Source organism: Bos indicus x Bos taurus, chromosome 8 (assembly GCF_003369695.1).
Source record: "Bos indicus x Bos taurus breed Angus x Brahman F1 hybrid chromosome 8, Bos_hybrid_MaternalHap_v2.0, whole genome shotgun sequence".
NCBI classification, from domain to species: Eukaryota; Metazoa; Chordata; class Mammalia; order Artiodactyla; family Bovidae; genus Bos; species Bos indicus x Bos taurus.
Window position 1 is genome coordinate 52455933 of NC_040083.1, and position 19559 is coordinate 52475491.

Here is a 19559-nt window from a genome sequence, read left to right on the forward strand (position 1 = left end):
CTGAAGCGACTTAGCGGCAGCAGCAATCCTTCCAAAGCAAAGAGCAATTTACAGTTCATGTACAACTGTCACTCCAAAGGCAACAGATAGATTCCTCACCTTCTGCAAAATAAGAATGACTCTCTATGTACAATTTATCCTTTTTAAAATATTTTCTTTCCTGTTCAGAATTTAAGGTTTAAGGAAAAAATAAGACTGGCTGAGGGAATCTCCTTCTGAAAGTCAGTTAGAGGTGAAGGTGGTATCCCTAATGGGGAAAGGGTGAATGTTTAAAAACACTAATAGGACTAAAGCCAAACACTGAACAGATAGGCTTTGTTCCCTGACAGGGTATATGTTTGCTTTTGTTAGAAACAGCCTGAAGCTTTCTAGTTAAGGTCACGTGGAAAGTCAGGGGGCATCTGTTCATAAGAGGAACCTGTAACCATAGATCTGCAGTGATTATGTTTTCTGAACTGCAAGTCATCATCTACAGTCTGTCCAAGGATTGGGGGACCACTTCAGAGGCTCAAAGGTAGTTAAGAAGATATAGTTAGCGTGCGGAAATGGTAGGATTCTATGGGATTTCGATCATCTGTGGGGTCAACAGTAAAATTCTTTCTCCTTCCACATTTTCAGTTCCTCATAGCTATAATGTCACCATCAGAAGAAGTAAAATTAATGGGGAATTCGGACAGATGGCTTACCCATTGAATTCAAAGCAAGAGCATCAACTTCTGAGGACAAATCTGATTAGTTTTATTCAGCCAGACTCTCCAAGCAAGGTCCTGAGACTGGCAGTATTGGCATTACTGGGAACTTGTTAGCAATACAGATTTTCAGGCCTGCTGATCAGAAACTTTGGGGGTGAGGCCCAGGACACTGTAGGTGATTCTGATGTGCTGTTAAGTTTGAGAAGCACTGCACCTCAGCAGTGATCTTAGTCTTATGCACATTCACCAATTGATGAAGCAGAAATTTATTGAGCATCTACTATGTACTAGGCATGAGCTTGCTGCTTCCTTTAGGAAGGCGATCAAGACATCTCAGGACCAGCCAAGACCATTTAGATCTTTGGGGAGAGGGTCTGTGGAGGTAGATAAGTAAACCATGAAGAATTTGAGAGAAAAAAGAAAGCTACACAACTAAGCCAAAAGTGATGAACATTCTCTTATGGTAGCTAAGCAGGAAGAGTAGAAATATAGAGGGAAGGTATCTATTGAAGGAGGCAAGATTTTAGGGTAATAATGAGAGCACATGACTATGACTCCATAGTGGGTTTGGCTGGAAAATTACTGATGTTCCCTCCCTATATTTTTGTCTTGAAAACAGCTTCTTAATTTAATAAATCTGTTATCCTAAAAAAAAAAAAAAGAATTTGAAAGGGAAACTAATTGCTCGCTATCTCTTTGGGGAATCTCATGACAGTGCAATTTGAGCACAGATAAATGCTAACAGGGTACACTGTACCACTATATAGGCACATTTAACAGTAATCTACACTAATGCTAAGCTTTCTACGCAAAAACCTTTCCTTGAATTTTTAACCCAAAAGATCCATGCTTTAGGTAAATAATTCTACAGATTACCTGCTACAAAAATGTAGGGAAAAATATTTTAATGGATTGTTTTCATGATGAACTGGCATTTATATCTATATAGGAAAAGCTTCACTAACTTAGATCTTACTTATTCAGAATTTGTAGTTGTTTAGACATTGTCCAGGCTTTCTGCTTTTGCAATATCTATTAAAATAGGAACAAGTTATAAAAATTAACAGTGTAAGCAACTTTTGCAATGGAGAAGCTTGATGCAGCAAATATTCTTGTTTATATTTAACAGTGTCAGAAAAATTATTTGTGAACTGGAAATAAAATTACTGGATGTTCTTTAGAAGAACTGTTGAGTTGACTTCCTATTGATCTTACAGCTCTGTAGAGGCAGATATTAACTTGCAGATTTTTACTGAGCAGAGATGCAATAGTTTCTGTCCAGTGGAAAAGATCACCCTGAGGTACAGTTTATTGCCCTGTTGAACATTAATCAATTTTGTATCTAAACCAACATTTTTATCCTAATATTCCTTTATAAATTGCTTATAGATATCTAGCTTTTCAAATACTCTTTGAACTGGTTTTTAACAGCTTACTGGTTCCTTGATTAAGTAATTAGTTGAATAAAATTATTGGCATGTATTCATTTTATATTTGCATTAAAGTTATGATTTTGCTATTTTGAAAACTATAATAATAGTGAGCAATATTTTTTGTACTCAGGCAAATAAGTCAGAAGCTGTTAGTTAAGCTATATTTCCCAGTCACTGAATAGTAGTTTTTTTAAAAATATTGGAAATTCAGGAATTTGGTTCTATAGAAGTATTTCACGTTGCTACCATTTTTCTGCATTAGTATGAGTTAGTGAGGTTTTATTGCCTCAGTCAGATGATGCAAGTGATCATCTAGCTGTTACACTATTCATGGCACTGCCTGTGATGTATTTCTTTTGCTGTGGTACCTAAAATTGCATATATATTTTAAAAAAATGTTTAACAAGATAACCACGATCAATAGGGGGACAAACAGATTGTAGTACAAATAAGAGAAATTATATCTATCATGGAACAAAGCAAACTTTTAAAGGGCAGCACTATTATCAGGATGCAAGAATAAAACACCAGGCATGCAGGTTCTCCCAATTCATTCCTGAAATGCAAGCCAACATCACTGCCAGCTGCTGAATGGAAACCAAGTCTTACTTAGCTGCTTCAGATGCTTCCCTCAGATCTTCATCCAGTCTGCATGAGCAAAAATTATCAGTGTAGAAAAGAAACAAGAAGCAAGCAGAGCGTGAGAGAGTCACAAAAAAGAAGTCAAAGCAGAGCCAAATGAAAGTGGAGCGTATGTGCTTTTAAAAACCAACCTTTGGAGCCTAAGACACATGCCTTCAATTACATATGGTGTTTTAGGAACTCCCAAGTCTGTGTTTATGTACGTTTCCTTTGCAAAGTCCTTCATAAAGGGAGATACAAAACTTGCAAGGAGACTGGAAGCATGCTGGCTGAAATAAAGCTGAAAACAGCCACAGCAGTTGTCAGGGCTAGTTAAAATTAGCTTGCAGCCTGGGCCAAGTCTGGGATGTATCTGGTTTAGTAGGTTTCAGTTGCAAATTAGGTTGACCTCAACAGCTTTAGACACACGACAAAGACTGGAAATGATATACTACAAGGGACTGATACCAGGACCTCTTCTACTGGTAGCCTGTTGAGGTCACCCACAAGTAAGACACTGGTGTACACACACACAAAGGATCCAGCGTGAACTGAAGAACAGGAGACGTTTACCTCACACTTCTCTTATAAGATCTTTCTTCATCGTACCTTACAGGATAAAAAAACGAATGCAATGAGGAAAATGAGTGGACAGATGGAAAAAATGACAGGACAGTCAAAACGTGAGAGACGAACCTAAATGATAGTCAAATTGCCTTTGGGGAGGAAACCTATTTATATTCAATACAATCAATTATTTTGAATTTATAGTTATATACAGCCGATCCTCATGATTTGCAGATGGAGTGTTCACAAACTCACCTACTTGCTAAACCATAGTTGCAACCTCCTAAGCAATACTTTGGCACTTTCATGGTCACTTGTGGACTTTAACAGAGTGCCCAGAAATTTCAGTCACCTGCTGTGTGGGTTCCCAGCTGAGGTGGAGCCCAGTGGGGCTCTGCCTTCTCGTCTCAGCTCTCATGCTGCAAACAAATGGCCTTTTACAGTCTGTGTCATGGCATGTTTATTTTTATTATTTTTGTGCTTTTTTTTGCTGGTGATCTCTTTAAGAATGTTCCCCAAACATTATGCTTAAGTATCATCTAGTATTCCTGAGTACAGGATGGCTGTGATGGGCCTTAGGGAGGTATGTGTGTGTTAGATAAGCTTTGTTCAGGCACAGGTTATAGTGTTGTTGGCCCTGAGTTCAAAGTTAGTGAATCAACAATACAGATCAAGTAAGGTATCTTTAAACAGAAATGGACATAAAACAAGGTTGTATGTTAATTGGCAAAGGAGAATGCTGTGACCAAGCACTCACAGAAACTTAGCCCCGTGTTCCCCCTGAAAACAATGGTTCAGTATGTTATTTAGATCTGTAAGAACATCACTGCCACAAATAACAAGAACTGACTGTAATCAGTGATTATAAACCTGATTTCAGATTGGGCTCAATTTTCTTTCCTTTAAGCCCTTTGATGCATTCTATCCCAGCTGAATATTGGCCTTGGGATTGGATGAGATCCTGCTCTTGTGTAATGGGAAAGAGTTATGGTTTGTTACCAGTTTGAAAATGGCATAATATGAAAATGATGCAACAAGGGTCAGTTACAGAAATGAGAGAAAGGACAGCCAGAGGAGATGGATTACGAAAGACAGGACACATGGGGAGGATATGCACGGTTGTAAGTTTCTTCCTCCAGAAGAAAATCTTTCCAAATAGAACCTTCCTTTGGAGGAAACTTTTCCCAAATAGAAAACCTGACTTGTAGATGAATGAAAAGCACCTCAGGCAAGTTTAACTTCTCAACTGAACTTCCCTGTGTGAACAGTAAGTTTGGAAGGACTGATGCTGAAGCTGCAATACTTTGGCCACCTCATGCGAAGAGTTGACTCATTGGAAAACACCCTGCTGCTGGGAGGGATTGGGGGCGGGAGGAGAAGGGGATGACAGAGGATGAGATGGCTGGATGGTATCACCGACTCGATGGACATGAGTTTGGGTAAACTCCGGGAGTTGGTGATGAACAGGGAGGCCTGGCGTGCTGCGATTCATGGGATGGCAAAGAGTCGGACTCAACTGAGTGACTGAACTGAACTGAACTGAAAAGCAACACAATTACAATAAATAACATTCTGGCTTGTCAACTTTGTGCCAGGTGGCTCCTCAGTGCTTTATGTTCATGGTTCTCATTCTGTTCTCAGGACCTTGCCATGAATTAATTGCTCCTTGTTTTCTCATTTCACAGATGCTGAGGCTGAGACTCAGAGAGTTCTAAATAGGATTCCTGAAGTCTCAGAGAGGCAAAGTGGGAAGAAGGTTCAAATCTAATGCTGATCCTCCAAAGCACATTCTCTTCTCTTGTTCCCAGTGCCACACTGGCAGGGAGCATACTCACTTAGAAAGTGGCCAGTGGTCATGTCCACTTGAAGATGGAATATCCTTGTCATCTTTTGCATAATAGGAGGTGGGTGTGCTAGTACTTTTTTTGGAGATGGGGTGTCTTCTTTTTGAGGCAGCAGGCCAGAGCTGTGAGTTGTGCTGGTCTGGGGACTCTATAAAGCCAGTGAGGATTACATCCACCACCAGGAGCTTATGCACGCTCAGCTTGATTCAGCTAAGCCAACTGGCAGTTATCAACCCAATCTGTATCTTCTGTTCACACCTGATATTGGGATGCAGGAAAACCAAACTTGCAGCTACTTCTGAGCTGTGACCCAGAAGGGTATGGGTATTTATTTAGATGGATATTTTATCTAAATATACCCCTTATATTTATCTAAATATACCCATTATTTAGATGGATATTTTACAGGAGGTAAAGAAATCTGGGAATTTTGATTCCAGGCTCACCTGGATTTAAATTCTAGTTCCATCTCTTCCTTGTTCCTGCTTCTACTTTGCATAAGTAACCATCCCCTTCCTAAGTGACATTTCTTATATGTAAACAGGGCGTTTACTCTGAGGATTAAATAAAGGATATAAATAAAGCATTTCTTGTACCCAGAACAGGAGACATGCATTAAATGGGAGTCTTTTCCTTCCAGTTTCTGTGCCTTTTTTAAGTGAGGGAACTCTTTTTTTGGAAGCCTGAATTGGGAGGTCCATTCTGCTCTCCATCTTATGGAGGAAGATAGGGTATCCTTGACTGTTTTCTTTGAGTTGATGGTTACCTTCCTCCCACTTTTAATCACACAGAAAGCCAGTAAATTAGACATAGTGAAAGAAAAACATGATCGACAATAAACGATAGTTCTTTGCAACAATTAACCAGTTAGGAGGGTTCATTTTCCAGCATCACATTTTTAAGCCCCAGCTCCAAGCAGTTGACTTTTTACTATTTTTGCAGTATAATCCTACAATTTTAAGTATCCATGCTTTCTACCTACAGGCTTTATTTACCAGGTCCCGAGTAAGGAAGTCATTCCTGACTGCACCACCCACCACTCTGCTTTATCTTTCACCTGGAGGCAACCATGAAGAAATCAGAGAAAGGGGTAACTTTTCTCTCTTTTCCTTGGGTCAAGCAGATAAATTACTTTATATAAGGCAATGAAGAAATCCAGGCTGTGTACAAAATCTACCTTTTGTGTGGCATGCAAGACAGAAGTAACAAATACACTGATTAGTGTTAAATTTATGCTTTCCCCAAAATGGTAGTAAATTCAAGGTGAAAGTGAGCAAATCTCAATAACACCATAGAAGATCATGTGAAAGTAGATCTACAAGAACAGAACAGTTATCTCTAGGTTATAAGAAAAGAAATATATTTATTGGAGAATATTTATTATTTGTTTTAAATGTAAAACAAAAGATAAGCATTTCCCCATATTCCAGGAGTGAGTTATTTTCTCATCTCCTTCTCCAGACATGCAGTATTTCTTACCAAATCTTCAAAACCATCAGGACTTACTTGATGATGCTCTCTGGAATATGGATGCAATCCATTGGGATCAGTCCACTGAGTTCTGCTAAACTACTGACGTATTTAATTTTACTGCTGAATTTGGAACTTGAAAAAAAGAAAAGAAGAAAGATTTCAGTCACTCCTCCATCCCTCAGACTTCTGCCTCTTCTTGAAAATCCTTATCACCTTGCCCCCAGCACTCTGACTTAGAAGAATAGCTATATTATTTGAGTAGTTACTATGTGCCAGACTCTGTTCTAATTGGTTAATATATATTAACTCTGGGGATTTTCCTGGTGGTTCAGATGGTAAAGAATCTGCCTGCAATACAGGAAACCCAGGTTCATTCACTGAATTGGGAAGATCCCCTGGAGAAGGGAATGGCTACCCACTCCAGTATTCTTGCCTGGAGAATTACATGGACAGAGGAGCCTGGCAGGCTACAGTCCATGGAGTCACAAAGAGTCATACACAACTGAGCAACTAACACAGACACATATTAACTCATTTTCTGTGATAGCCTAATGAGGTAGGTACTATTATCATTCTCTTTTTAAAGATAAGGAAATTTAGACATAAAGAGTTATGTATTTGCCCAGATTTCACCTTCAGTCAGTGGCAGAAGGTGCCACTTACCTATAATGATTGGCTGTTTTATAAGAAGGTGACATTTTTGTATTACTAGTGTAATAGCAAACTAATTCTAAAAATATATCATTCCATTTGAAAGGGAACTTGATCAGGCATCAAACTCCCTTGAATGGTCTCTAATGAAAAGGCCTCCCCAGTCTACTGAGAAGATGCTCTCAAGGTCACTTCTGCATACATCCAGCTTTCACATTTTACTTGCAGTTTTGACTATGGGCTACTGGCTGTGGCTTGCGAACAGTCACTTCAAGTCCTGATAAGCCTTGGGTGAACACACACTACTAACGATAAGCCACATTAGGCCACTTCCTTCCTCTGGAATTTCTGAGCTAAATTCAGATTTTGATTTAAAAAATGGAGGGGGTAGAATAAGAAGGCAGAAGAAGTCATGCCAGGAGGACACCTCCACACTGGAATGTACAGTTTTCTAAACAGCAAAGTGATTCAGTTTCTCATATTCAGATACGTATTTGTAACTGAATATGAAAAAGAATATTTTTTCTTCTTGGTGTATTGGTACCTGCTATGTCCTCTACCTGGCTTTAACTAGCCAATCCTATTCTTCAAAACTCACCTTGAGGATGCATTCTTCTGGAAAGCCTCTCTCGATGCAGACTCTCTGTCTTCACGCTTCACCTGTTACCTTAAAACTCACCCTCACTCTGAGTTATCACCCTCCAGCTTCCTTTGTTCCCTCTATTGCAGCTGCTTTCTTGTCTACCTGTGTCAGCTGTCAGGCTGTGACCTCTTTGAGGAAATCAATTGAGCTATTTAATTTCTCAACCTGCAGCACCTAACCCAGTGCTTGACACAGACAGACAGTTCATTTAAAAAAAATGAACTTGAGGAGGGAGGGATAAATTAGAAGGATGGGATTAGCAGCTACCAACTACTATATTAAAATAAACAGGTAAACAACAAGGTCCTACTCTACAGCACGGGAACTATAGTCAGTATCCTGCAATAAACCATAATGGAAAAGAATATGAAAAAGAATACGTAACTGAAAAAAATACTCTTTTTCGTATTTAGTTACAAATATGTATCTGAATACAAGAAACTGAATCACTTTGCTGTACACCAGAAATTAACACAACATTGTAAATTAATTATACTTCAGTTTAAAAATACATGAATTAAAAAAAAGAATTTGCTATATACCTCTGTCATAGGTGTTACCCTTTAGCAGTGAAAAGACCTATAATACATTTTAGTGACCTCTTTTTTCAGGTCAAAAAATCTGTTACACTAACATAGATTGATTCACAGGGATCTTTCAAAAGGGTTTTATAAGCTGAAACTGTAGAACATAATGTTTAAGTACTTGAAATATGTGTTCTTTAGAATTAGGTAGACACTGGGTTCAGAGCCTGAGTTTATCATTTCTTGGCTATGTTACCACAGACCTGGGGTTGGTAAACTATGGCCTGTGAGCCAAAGCCAACTTATTACTGGTTTTTTATATCTTTGCGCTAAGACTGGTTTTGCATTTTTTTTTAATGGTTGAAAAATGATTAAAATAAAACTATTTCGTGACATGTAAAACATTTCAGAAAATTCAACTTCAGTGTTCATAAATCAAGTTTTATTGGAACACAGGGACACTTATTTATTTACACATTATCTATGGCTTTTGTCCTACCATGGCAGAGCTAAGTAGTGGTGACTGAAACTGTATGGCCCATAACATTTAAAATATTTAATATCTGACTCTCTACAGAATGGTTTGCTGGCTCCTGGTTTGAACAATTTATTTGACCTCATTTAACCTTAGGGTTTTTTTGCTACAATACAGAAATGGTAAACAGTGCCTCCTTCAGACCATCATTAGGATTAAATAAAATAATGCATGTAAGTACTCAATAAATGTAAACCATTATTACATGTAATTTACCACAACACTACTTGCCATAATTTAATTATTTTTGTTTTAATTATTGGGGCTTCCTTTGTGGCTCAGCTGGTAAAGAATTCACCTGCAATGTGGGAGACCTGGGTTTGATCCCTGGGTTGGGAAGATCCTCTAGAGAAGGGAATTATTATTATCTTGAAACTCCCTTCAATAAATGTTGAATTAGAATTCTTTCTCATACTCTTGCCATAATAAATATTTACCAAGGAGAAATATATTTATTTTAAAATAGAAACTGAATTATTAAACAAACATCAGTGAATCAATATCAGTTCTAATGTTTGCTTTTTTACTCATTAAAAGTTTGTATAAGCTCTTCATTGTACATTTATTCCTAGTGCCTGTCAAAGCATTTTCTGCTAATCTTAAAATTAGTAGCTTTTTTAAAATATATCTTAAAGGCTTGTATTATGCTTTAAAGTAATTTAAAGAGCTCTCCTGCCAGAGGAAAACTAGTTGAATCCTGCTACCCAGTTGTTGGAAGTAGTGGATGGGAATGCTAAATAAATATAAGTGAACACAGACAAAAAAAAGGAGATTCTGGAAGGCACAGAACGCTCAATTTCTAACTTAAAAAAATAGATATGAAACAAGCAACAAAGGTTTACTGTATAGCACAGGGAATTATAGTCAATATTTTGCAATAACCTATAATGGAAAATAATTTGTAAAGTAATTATGTGTATATGTATAATTGAATCACCTTGCTGTGCACCTGAAACATGGTTAACGAACTATACTTCAATAAAATATATATATAGTAATTAAAAAATATAAAAGATTTTAACCTTTAATTTTTTCTCCAGAAGTGAAGTGATCAGAATTTTTCTTACAGATTCATTAATAACACTGAGACAGAAAAATTTCAGTTTATATAATTTGTATTCTGATGTTAGGCAAGTTCTAGTTAGCTGATATATAGTTGAGTCACAATATTATATTAGTTTCAGGCGTACAACTTAGTGATTCATTATTTTTATAGACTATCCTCCATTGAAGTTATTATAAAATGGTGCATATTTTCCCTGTGCTGTACACTATATCTTTGTAGCTTATTTATTTTATACCTAGTAGTTTGTACCTCTTAATCTGATACCCCTATCTTGCCCCTCCCTATTCTATTTTTTAAAGCTTTCTAGAAAATCTATAGTGTCCCTTTCATTTAACTGTCTCAGTTTTACTATGTAAGAGGCATATCTTACTTTTCTTTTCATCCCGAAAATGTAAAGTTATATAGCATCTAACATAAAATAGATGATGAACAAATATTTACTGATTTGAAGTGAATTTAAACCTAGAAGGCTCATGGATGATCAAAACAAAGCTCTCAAAATGGCTGCACAGACTCTTAACCCACTTTAGGTGACCTCCATGGTATTTGTTCAGAAGAAACAAAATAATTAAGGTCTGGCTTATGTTTCTGTCCTTGATGTGTCTTTGATTTCCATTGTCATGGTATACTCTACCTCTTTGATTCTTTACAAAATACCATATTTCTTTAATGTCTGTGAAAGTCGCTCAGTCGTGTCTGACTCATTGAGACCCCATGGACTATACGTGGACTATACAGTCCTGGAATTCTCCAGGCCAGAATAGTAGAGTGGGGTAGCTTTTCCCTTCTCCAGGGGATCTTCCTAACCCAGGGATTGAACCCATGTCTCCTGCATTGCAGGTGGATTCTTTACCAACTGAGCTATCAAGGAAGCCCTTATTGCTTTAATAGTACTATCTATACAGAAACCTCACTATTTCATTTTCTGTGTTTACAGCAAGCAATATAGAGATCATGTTTTATAATTATAGGGGAAAAATAATCACTATGAAAATATACTCACTCTTAGAGTCTCTTGCTGGGCAGTCCAAAGTATATTTTCAGGAAAGGCAGAGGCAAAACATATTATCCTAAATACTCTCTTGGTTTATGAATTTTTGTGTAGAGGAACAATGAATTACATACTTTAAAAAACTAGTACTTTTACTGTAATAATGACTATACCTTATAAAAGGTCGTGTAACTGCAAGGATTGTTCGGATGAACCAAGATGGATGAACAATGATGAATGATTTTAAATTCTTCCTCAACCTATTTTGAAAAAGAAAAAAAAATTACTCATAACCTATTTTGAATGGGAATTAAAGTATTTGTGTGTGTGTGTATATATATATTTATATAAATATTAGGGAATTCTTGTGTAAGTTACTGTCATCTGGTAGGCAGGTATAGAATGCAATGAGATATAATTTGAAACTTGCATAATTCAAACCTCATTTTCCCACAGAAATAAATGTAAAATAGAATGGTCATACTCTTGGAGTGCAAAAATCTATAACCGTCATGGCATATTTTTGTTTGACGATGCTATTCATTTTTGTCAGCATTATTTTTAATATTTTAAAATGAATACCCTGTTCTACTGAGCCTGGGTTTCTTCCTGTGTATAATGAAAGCATGTGGTTATTTGGCCTTCAGATTAACGTTTTGGATATCCTGGCATATTTTTCAGCGTTAGCAGTGCTACTGTATGTATGTTTGGATGATGAGCGGATTTTAGTTACTATATCGGGGCACTCGCATGTTGCTTTGCAGGGAGCCACATCCGAGAGGAAGCCATGCTATAGAAAACATCATAAATTTGTATGCTTATTATGAGTTTTCCTGTAGATGGCAACAATGTGTTTGGTTCTAATAAAACCAGTATGAATAGACGTGATGTATCTTGAGGAATGGGCACACACAGTCACCAAACGGGCTGGAATTAACAGTGAATGTTGAAATAAGGGCACGTGGGTTGCCTGAGTCACAATAATGCTAGTGCACAAAAAGGGCAGCAAGGCCGCATGATACCAGTGAAGAATCGTGGACTTTGATTTATCAGCTCAAATTGCACCTCCATATGGCAAACGCATGAGCATACTTTAAAATGCTTGTCACCAAGTTTGAGATTAGTAACATTTAACAAAATCTGGGGAAGATTTGCTTTATTTAAAATTTGAGTGATACTTTGATTAATATTTTAAAATTTATTATCTCAAATCAGCATTAATTCAATGTTCCTAAATTGTGACTGCATTTTTGGTAAACTAAAATGTCACTGGAGATGGGAGTTATTGAGGAAGTCAAAATAGTGATTAGCTAATAGAGCCCCACATACCGTCTGTCAATCATCTGGTAACATTTCTTCATCCAGCCTAACCCTGGCATCTTCCGTCTTGGGGTTGCACCATTCAAGTACACAATCATATAGTCTTCAGCTACCATCAACTCTAAAGTACTTATTACATATCTGATCACAGGAAGGAAGAGAAGTGTTTTAAGTTCCCACATGATAGAGTTCATCTTATTTCACCATAATTATATAATATTTAAATTACAGGGTGCATAACATTTAAGAATGGTTGCACATATTACCTCTTCTTCTTGAGAAGAATGCAGTTACCTAAGATCACTTCTCTGAGAGTATTACTCATTTATTTGCACAGTTATCTTTTTTTTTTTTTTTAATGCAGGTACACTTGAAAAGTCTGTGAGTTAGAAACCCAACTTTCAAAAATATCAGCAATGCTATTGTACACTAAAGGACAAGTCAGATTAAATAAAGGCAGATATAAATGAAGTCAGGTTATTATCAGTTGACTAAGAACATGTTATCAGGAAACCAAAATAACACTTCACCCAAAAAAAATGTTACAAAATTTAAAAATATGGGCCAAACTGTGTTCATTTTGTTTTCAGTGCATTCTCCTGACAAAACAGCTCCTCTGAAGCTTTCAGTCTCTTGAGCAATTTTCCTTGATACAGATTTCATTGACTTTTAATCAAAGGCTTAGAAAATTCTACATCAAATTCTACATCATCTGTTTCCTTTTATTAAAGATGTTCTATCTGCCATTGCATCCCCACAGACATTAACTCAAAACGTTTTATTGTAAGCATCACTCACAGGAAAAGATTTTCCATGACATAGTGGTAGTCCGCCCGACTGCTGTCTGGCAGAAAACAGGCGGCAAACACAATGATGGCATTTAGGCCGTCCCCATAGTATCCTGGGGGACAAACAAAAGACATTTGTAACCAACCGAAACTCTTAACAAGATACTATTTAACCTAAAGGATAAATCTGGAAGCCTTGGCAAGTGTATGTATGTGGATGTATTAGATATATCTTTAAGTGACTATTATAAAGACGATACTTCTGTAAGTATATACACATATAATTATCTTGCAGTGGTTAAGATACAATACATAGTGTGAATATATTTGCATATATAGGGCACCCAAGTATTATGGATGATTATATGTATTGTACATAGTCGTGTAAGTGGGTTATAAATATTCAACTTAAAAACAAAGGATGGTGAGGCAACACATTTTGACTTAAGGGCTTCTAATTTATATAATAAAAAAGCTAATCTGTATAACACTCTTTCCTTTAATTGCTAAGAGAGAGGTTCTATTTGATTCTGTTTAGTATTTCCTAGTTGTAGTAAACTCTGTGTTCCTTGAAAACTCATCTTTGAAACACGTGGCAGATGTTGGTCAAGTCTCTACAAATTTGTCTATAGAATCTCATGTGTCTTCCAGACTTAAAAAATGGAAGCAATGCACTGTACTTTCATTTTTTAACATCCATTTAAAAATATTTGTGATTGTATCATATAACATAGTTCTAGGCTTTAGAAACATTAGAGATTTCCTCAAAGCTTTGAGTAGGAGGACAGAATACACCCTCAAGCCTGATCAGAATTTGGCGTGTTTCACTTTTTCAGAACTCTAAATACCCCTCTGGTGATTACAAGGCAGTAAAATACTGGCTAGATATAGATTTGGATGGGCTTAACTCTCGAAAAGCAGTTTAATGAGATGTTTTCTACAAGGATAGAGAGTATGACTCTGCCACAAAAGAGGTGGGGGAAGAAAGTGATACCAACTAAAAATACATCAAATTATGGGTTTGTGTATATTACTAATTTGAGGCTGCTGCAGATAATGCTACATATCTTAGAAGATGCTACCTATGTAAGTGTATACCTGATGCAACGTGTTTGCAAAACAGGACCGCAGTAGCTTCCCTCTGGATTTTTTGCTTTAGTCCCATCTTTTCCAATATGTAGGTATTTTGCCAACTTTTTAAAGAAGGTGGTATGAAGGAAAATGGCATAAGGAGATATATTTTCATACAAGAAGTGTTTGTTCCACAAATAATTTCATTTAGGAAGATTCATAACTGAATAGAAATCCACAAAGGATAGGGTGGCTTAATGACATTAATCCTAACTCCACTAAAATACGCAATTAAGGCTCAGTGCAATGAAAAAGAGAGTTCATTAAAAGAAAAAATGACATAATGAATCCGTCTTAAATACAAGTACAAAAGCATCCTTTTGAAGACATCAGGAGAGGCAAAGACAAGATAGCAGAGTAGAAGGACTTGAGCTCACCTCCTCTCAATGAAAACACCAGAATCACAACCAACTGCTGAACAACCATCAACAAAAAAGACTCAATCCTATCTGCTGCTGCTGCTGCTGCTGCTGCTGCTAAGTCGCTTCAGTCGTGTCCGACTCTGTGTGACCCCATAGACGGCAGCCCATCAGGCTCCCCCGGCCCTGGGATTCTCCAGGCAAGAACACTGGAGTGGGTTGCCATTTCCTTCTCCAGCCCATGAAAGTGAAAAGTGAAAGTGAAGTCGCTCAGTCGTGTCTGACTCTTCGCGACCCCATGGACTGCAGCCTACCAGGCTCCTCTGTCCATGGGATTTTCCAGCCAAGAGTACTGGAGCAGGGCCTATCTACACCCTCCCCCCCCACACAAAAAAAGACATTTTATACCCAAAGACAAAGAAGAAGCCTCAAGAAACAGTAGAAGGGACTCTTTCACAATATAATCAAATGCCAGACCTCCTGGGTGTGTGAACCACATACTAGAAAATAATTATATTGCAGAGGTTCTCCCACAGGAGTAAGAGTAGCCTGTGGGAGCCTCACATCAGACTCCCCAGCTTGGGGTCTGGTATTGGGAGGAGGAGCCTTTAGAGCATTTTGCTTGGAAGGCCAGGGGCGCTTCAGTACAGCAGTTCCATAGTACTAGGGGACACAGAGACTCCACTCTGGGAGGACACACATGGTTTAATGTGCATTGGGGCCCAGGGCAAAGCACCTACCTACAGGTCTTGGAGGGTCTCCTGGGGAGGCATGGTTGGAAGTAGCTCACTGTGGGCAAGGACACTGGTGGTGGACATCCCAGGGAATACCCATTGGTATGAGCACTCCTGGAGGTCACCATTTTGGAACTGAGACCTGGGCCCACTAAGCAACCTGCATGCTCAGGCCAAACAACCAACAGAGTGGAAACATAGCCCCTCCCACCAGCAAGTAGTGAGCTAAAAATGTACCCCTTAACATGGCCCTGCCCACCAGAGGGACAAAACCTAACTCCACCCACCAGTGGGCAGGCACCAATCCCTCCCACCAGGAAGCCTGCACAAGTCCCTGGACCAACCTCACCCACCAGGGGACAGACACCAGAACCAAGAATTGCAGTCTTGCATCTGGAATAGGGGCTTCCCTGGTGGCTCAGATGGAGGAATGGAGATGACCACAAAAACAGACAAATGTCTTCCAAACAAAGGAACAAGATAAAACACCAGAACAACTAAATGAAGTGGAGATAGGCAGTCTACCTGAAAAAGAATTTGTAGTAGTAATAGTAAAGATGATCCAAGATCTCGGAAAAAGAATGGAGGTACAGAGAGGATACAAGAAATGTTTAATAAAGAGCTAGAAGCTTTAAAGAACAAACACAGATGAACAATAAGTGAAATGAAAAGTTCACTAGAAGGAATCAACAGCAGAGTAAATGAGGAAGAACGCATAAGCAAGCTGGAAGACAGAATGGTAGACATCACTGCTGTGGAACATAATAAAGAAAGAAGAATTAAAAGAAATGAGGACAGTAGCCCACCTGGTTCCTTTGTCCATGGAATTCTCCAAGCAAGAATACTGGAGTGGGTTGCCATTCATTAAACACACCAACATTCACATTATTAGGCGTCCCTGGTGGCTCAGATAAAGAATCTGCCTACAATGCAGGAGACCCAGGTTTGATCCCTGGTTCAGAAAAATTCCCTAGAGAAGGGGGGAATGGCTACCCAATCCAGTATTCTCACCTAGAGAATTCCATGGACAGAGAAGCCTAGCAGGCTACAGTCCATGGGGTTGCAAAGAGTTGGACACAATTGAGTGACAAACACTTTGCACATGACAGGGGTCCCAGAAGGAGAAGAGAGAGAGAGAGAGGGCCTGAGAAAATATTTGAAGAGAAAATAACCCCAAATTTCCCTAACATGAAAAAGGAAACACTTAGAGTCCAGGACGTGCAGAGAGTCTCATACATGATAAACCCAAGAAGGAACACTCAAAGACACATATTAATCCAATTGACAAAAATTAAAGACAGAGAAAATATTAAAAGCAACAAGGGAAAAGCAATAAATAAAATACAAGGGAATCCCCATAAGGTTATCAGCTGATCTTTCAGCAGAAACTGCAATCTAGAAGGAACTGGCAGGATTATTTGCAGTGGTATAAGGCAAAATCTACAACAAAGAATATACCCAGCAAGGCTTGTTCAGATTGAGTAGAGAAATCAGAAGTTTTATAGACAAGCAAAAGTTGAGAAAATTCACCACCACCAAACCCATGTTACAACAAATGCTAAAGGAACTTCTCCAGGCAGAAAAGAAAAAGCCAATACAAGAAACAAGAAAATTACAAATGGAAAAGCTCACTGGTAAAGGCAAACATGCAGTAAAGGTATGAAATAATCCACACACAAATAATATAACAAAACCAGCAATTGTAAGGAGAGTACAAATGCAGGATATTGGAAATGCATTTGAAATTAAGAGACTAGCAACTTAAACCAATCTTGTATATGTATGTATATATAGAGAGAGAGCCTGCTATATCAAAACCTCATAGTAACTGCAAACCAAAAATCTACAATAGATTAACACACAAAAAAAGAAAAAGTAATCCAAATACAATACTAAAGATAGTAATCTAATCACAAGAGAACAAAAAAGGAAAGAAAACCTACAAAAACAAATCCAAAGCAATTAACAAGATGGCAATAAGAACATACATATCAATAATAATTTTAAATGTAAATGGATTAAATGCTCCAACCCAAAGACATAGACTGGCTGAATGTATACAAAAGCAAAACATGTATAAATGCTGTCTACAACAGACCTACTTCAGCTCTTGAGGACACATACAGACTGAAAATGAGGGGATGGGAAAAGGTATTCTATGCAAATGAAAATCAAAAGAACGCTAGAGCGGCAATACTGATAGACAAAATAGACTGTTATGAGAGAAAGAAGGACAATACATAATGATCAAGGGATCAATCCAAGAAGAAGAGGTAACAGTTGTAACTATATATACACCAAATGCATGAGCAACTCAATATATAAGGCAAATGCCAACAGCCATAAAAGGAGAAATTGACATGTACACACTGCTATATTTAAAACAGACAACCAACGAAGACCTACTGTCTGGCACAGGGAACTCTACTCAATATTCTGTAGATATTCCCATGTACCCATATGGGAAAAGAATCTGAAAAAGAATATGTATAACTGAATCACTTTGCTATACACCTGAAATTAACACAACGTTGTAAATCAACTATACTCTAATAAAAATAAAAATTAAATTTAAAAACTTTAAATGTAGATGTCAGGCTCCAGAGTGTCAGGATAATTTCGAGATCATGACTGCTCAGTTTGTTTGATTTCTTTTTCTATTTCTAGAGAATTTCTAAGAATGTCTGTCTGTCTTTTTTTTTTTTTTTTTAAGGAAAGACAGGTTTATAAACTACTTCAGAAGTCATCTTAAATGTCAATTCATCTCTTTGTGTCACTGCTGTCTGTCCTTGGAATGTTGTAGTAATGCATTTGCTTGAGTTTATTTAGCCAAAGGAATATTGAATGGTCAACTTACCATGTCCTGATCAGTGACCAAGTTGGGAATGGCTCTTTCTATAGAAATCACTGAAATTGACAAATGATGGATTTTGCATTTGTGGGCAGAGGATTTGTAGGAAGAGAAGAGGCAAAAGAAAGAGAAGGCAATGAGGAGATGTAGTGTGTAAGGAAGGAAAGAGAAAAAGATAGATTTTGTCATGAAAGTTTTCCTTCTAAATCAAGAGCCATGCCGTCACTGTCAGGCTTTGGAGCTATTCCAGACAGCAACTGCTGGCAAAGTGTAATAACGTGAATGAATAGGACCATTTGAATTTTGTTCTTTGCCAATGCCTCCAAGGAGGTCAGCTAACCCAGTTTCTGTGCTAAATATGCAGCTTACTCAAGTGAAGTTCCCCGTCAGCGAGTGCAGATTTCAAGTGAAGTTTGGCTCTTTAGACCATGTATTTTATCAGACTCTCTTTTCAGTAACTGAGTTCAGAGTGTATGTGCTGAGGTGTGTGAGCTATCCCACCGTGGTGTCTCCTGGGACCCTCGGAAGCAACAATGCAAACCTTACCTGAGGCAGGACAGAGAGGCATGAAAGGGACGGAACACAAGTTTGCTGGCCAGCAAATGGAATGGAGAGAGAAGGAAAGATGCCACAGGCGCAACCAAAACATACACACACACACACCAGCCTGCAACTCTTCTCCTCAGCCTTTCCAGGGTCATTTGTCCAGCAACACTGCAGAGGGTTACCTGAGTCTCCTATAATGAAATGAGAAGTAAAAACACAAGACAGGACACTCCTCGTTACAACGCGTTGGCATGAGTGCCCTTGGCTATTTCATTGTGTTCCCTGCTTCAGGTTCCAACATGCCAGTTCTAGCCTCAAAGTGACCCCACACTGTGGGCTAATCCAAACCACCCAGACCTCTCCTTGCTTTTCTGTATAAGCAGATAGCGGGAATGTTACTCGTGGGCTCGCAGGAGGTGACACCGGCTTCGAGCTCACCCTTTTCTTACTGAGGAAGCAACCAAGGCCCAAGAGAGTCAAGTGATGACCACGGCCACAGTGTGAGTGGTGGTCAAGATGGGCCTTGAACTCTGTTCTACACTGTGTACAGGGACTCTGGCCACAGCTCATATGAAGTCACCAAAGCTGGAGGCTGAGTTATTTGTTCAAATACTGCTCTCACACACAGATGTTCCCAACTGGTGCAGACACTTGCAGGGTCTGGCTTTGCAGCAGACCTCAGCAGAGCTTTTAATCACTCCCAGCTAGCTGTCCAGAGCACCGGACAGCTGGCACTTTCTTTCTGGCCTGAGTGAGAAAAATGTTCTCATAGCAAAGTGCCAGACACCAA

The 19559-nt window shown here is 38.3% G+C and overlaps 2 protein-coding genes across 11 annotated transcripts in view; one reads left to right on the forward strand and one right to left on the reverse strand.

The window, feature by feature from the left end:
* The window catches only part of GCNT1 (glucosaminyl (N-acetyl) transferase 1), a 175982-nt gene extending 169314 nt beyond the window's left edge, over positions 1–6668 (forward strand). The window contains exons 3-4 of one of the 2 annotated variants that reach the window (XR_003512270.1): positions 4999–5217; positions 6142–6668. Coding sequence is in view for 1 of the 2 variants with exons in the window: in XM_027549514.1 (XP_027405315.1) it covers positions 4999–5028 (30 nt within the window). In the remaining variant the exon portion in view is untranslated. Of the gene's footprint in view, positions 1–4998; positions 5891–6141 lie in introns of those variants that run through there. The other variant, XM_027549514.1, reaches the window with a different exon arrangement.
* Positions 1–19559, reverse strand: part of PRUNE2 (prune homolog 2 with BCH domain) — a 292420-nt gene that overhangs the window by 11626 nt on the left and 261235 nt on the right. For 2 of the 9 annotated variants that reach the window (XM_027549500.1, XM_027549496.1), the window contains exons 13-18: positions 18952–18960; positions 13159–13261; positions 12370–12501; positions 11214–11300; positions 6664–6762; positions 3320–3355 (exon numbers count right to left, since the gene is read on the reverse strand). In XM_027549500.1, coding sequence (XP_027405301.1) covers positions 3320–3355; positions 6664–6762; positions 11214–11300; positions 12370–12501; positions 13159–13261; positions 18952–18960 — 466 coding nt within the window. Of the gene's footprint in view, positions 1–2734; positions 2774–3319; positions 3356–6663; positions 6763–11213; positions 11301–12369; positions 12502–13158; positions 13262–18951; positions 18961–19559 lie in introns of all 9 variants that reach the window. The other 7 variants (XM_027549501.1, XM_027549499.1, XM_027549503.1 and 4 more) reach the window with 6 other exon arrangements.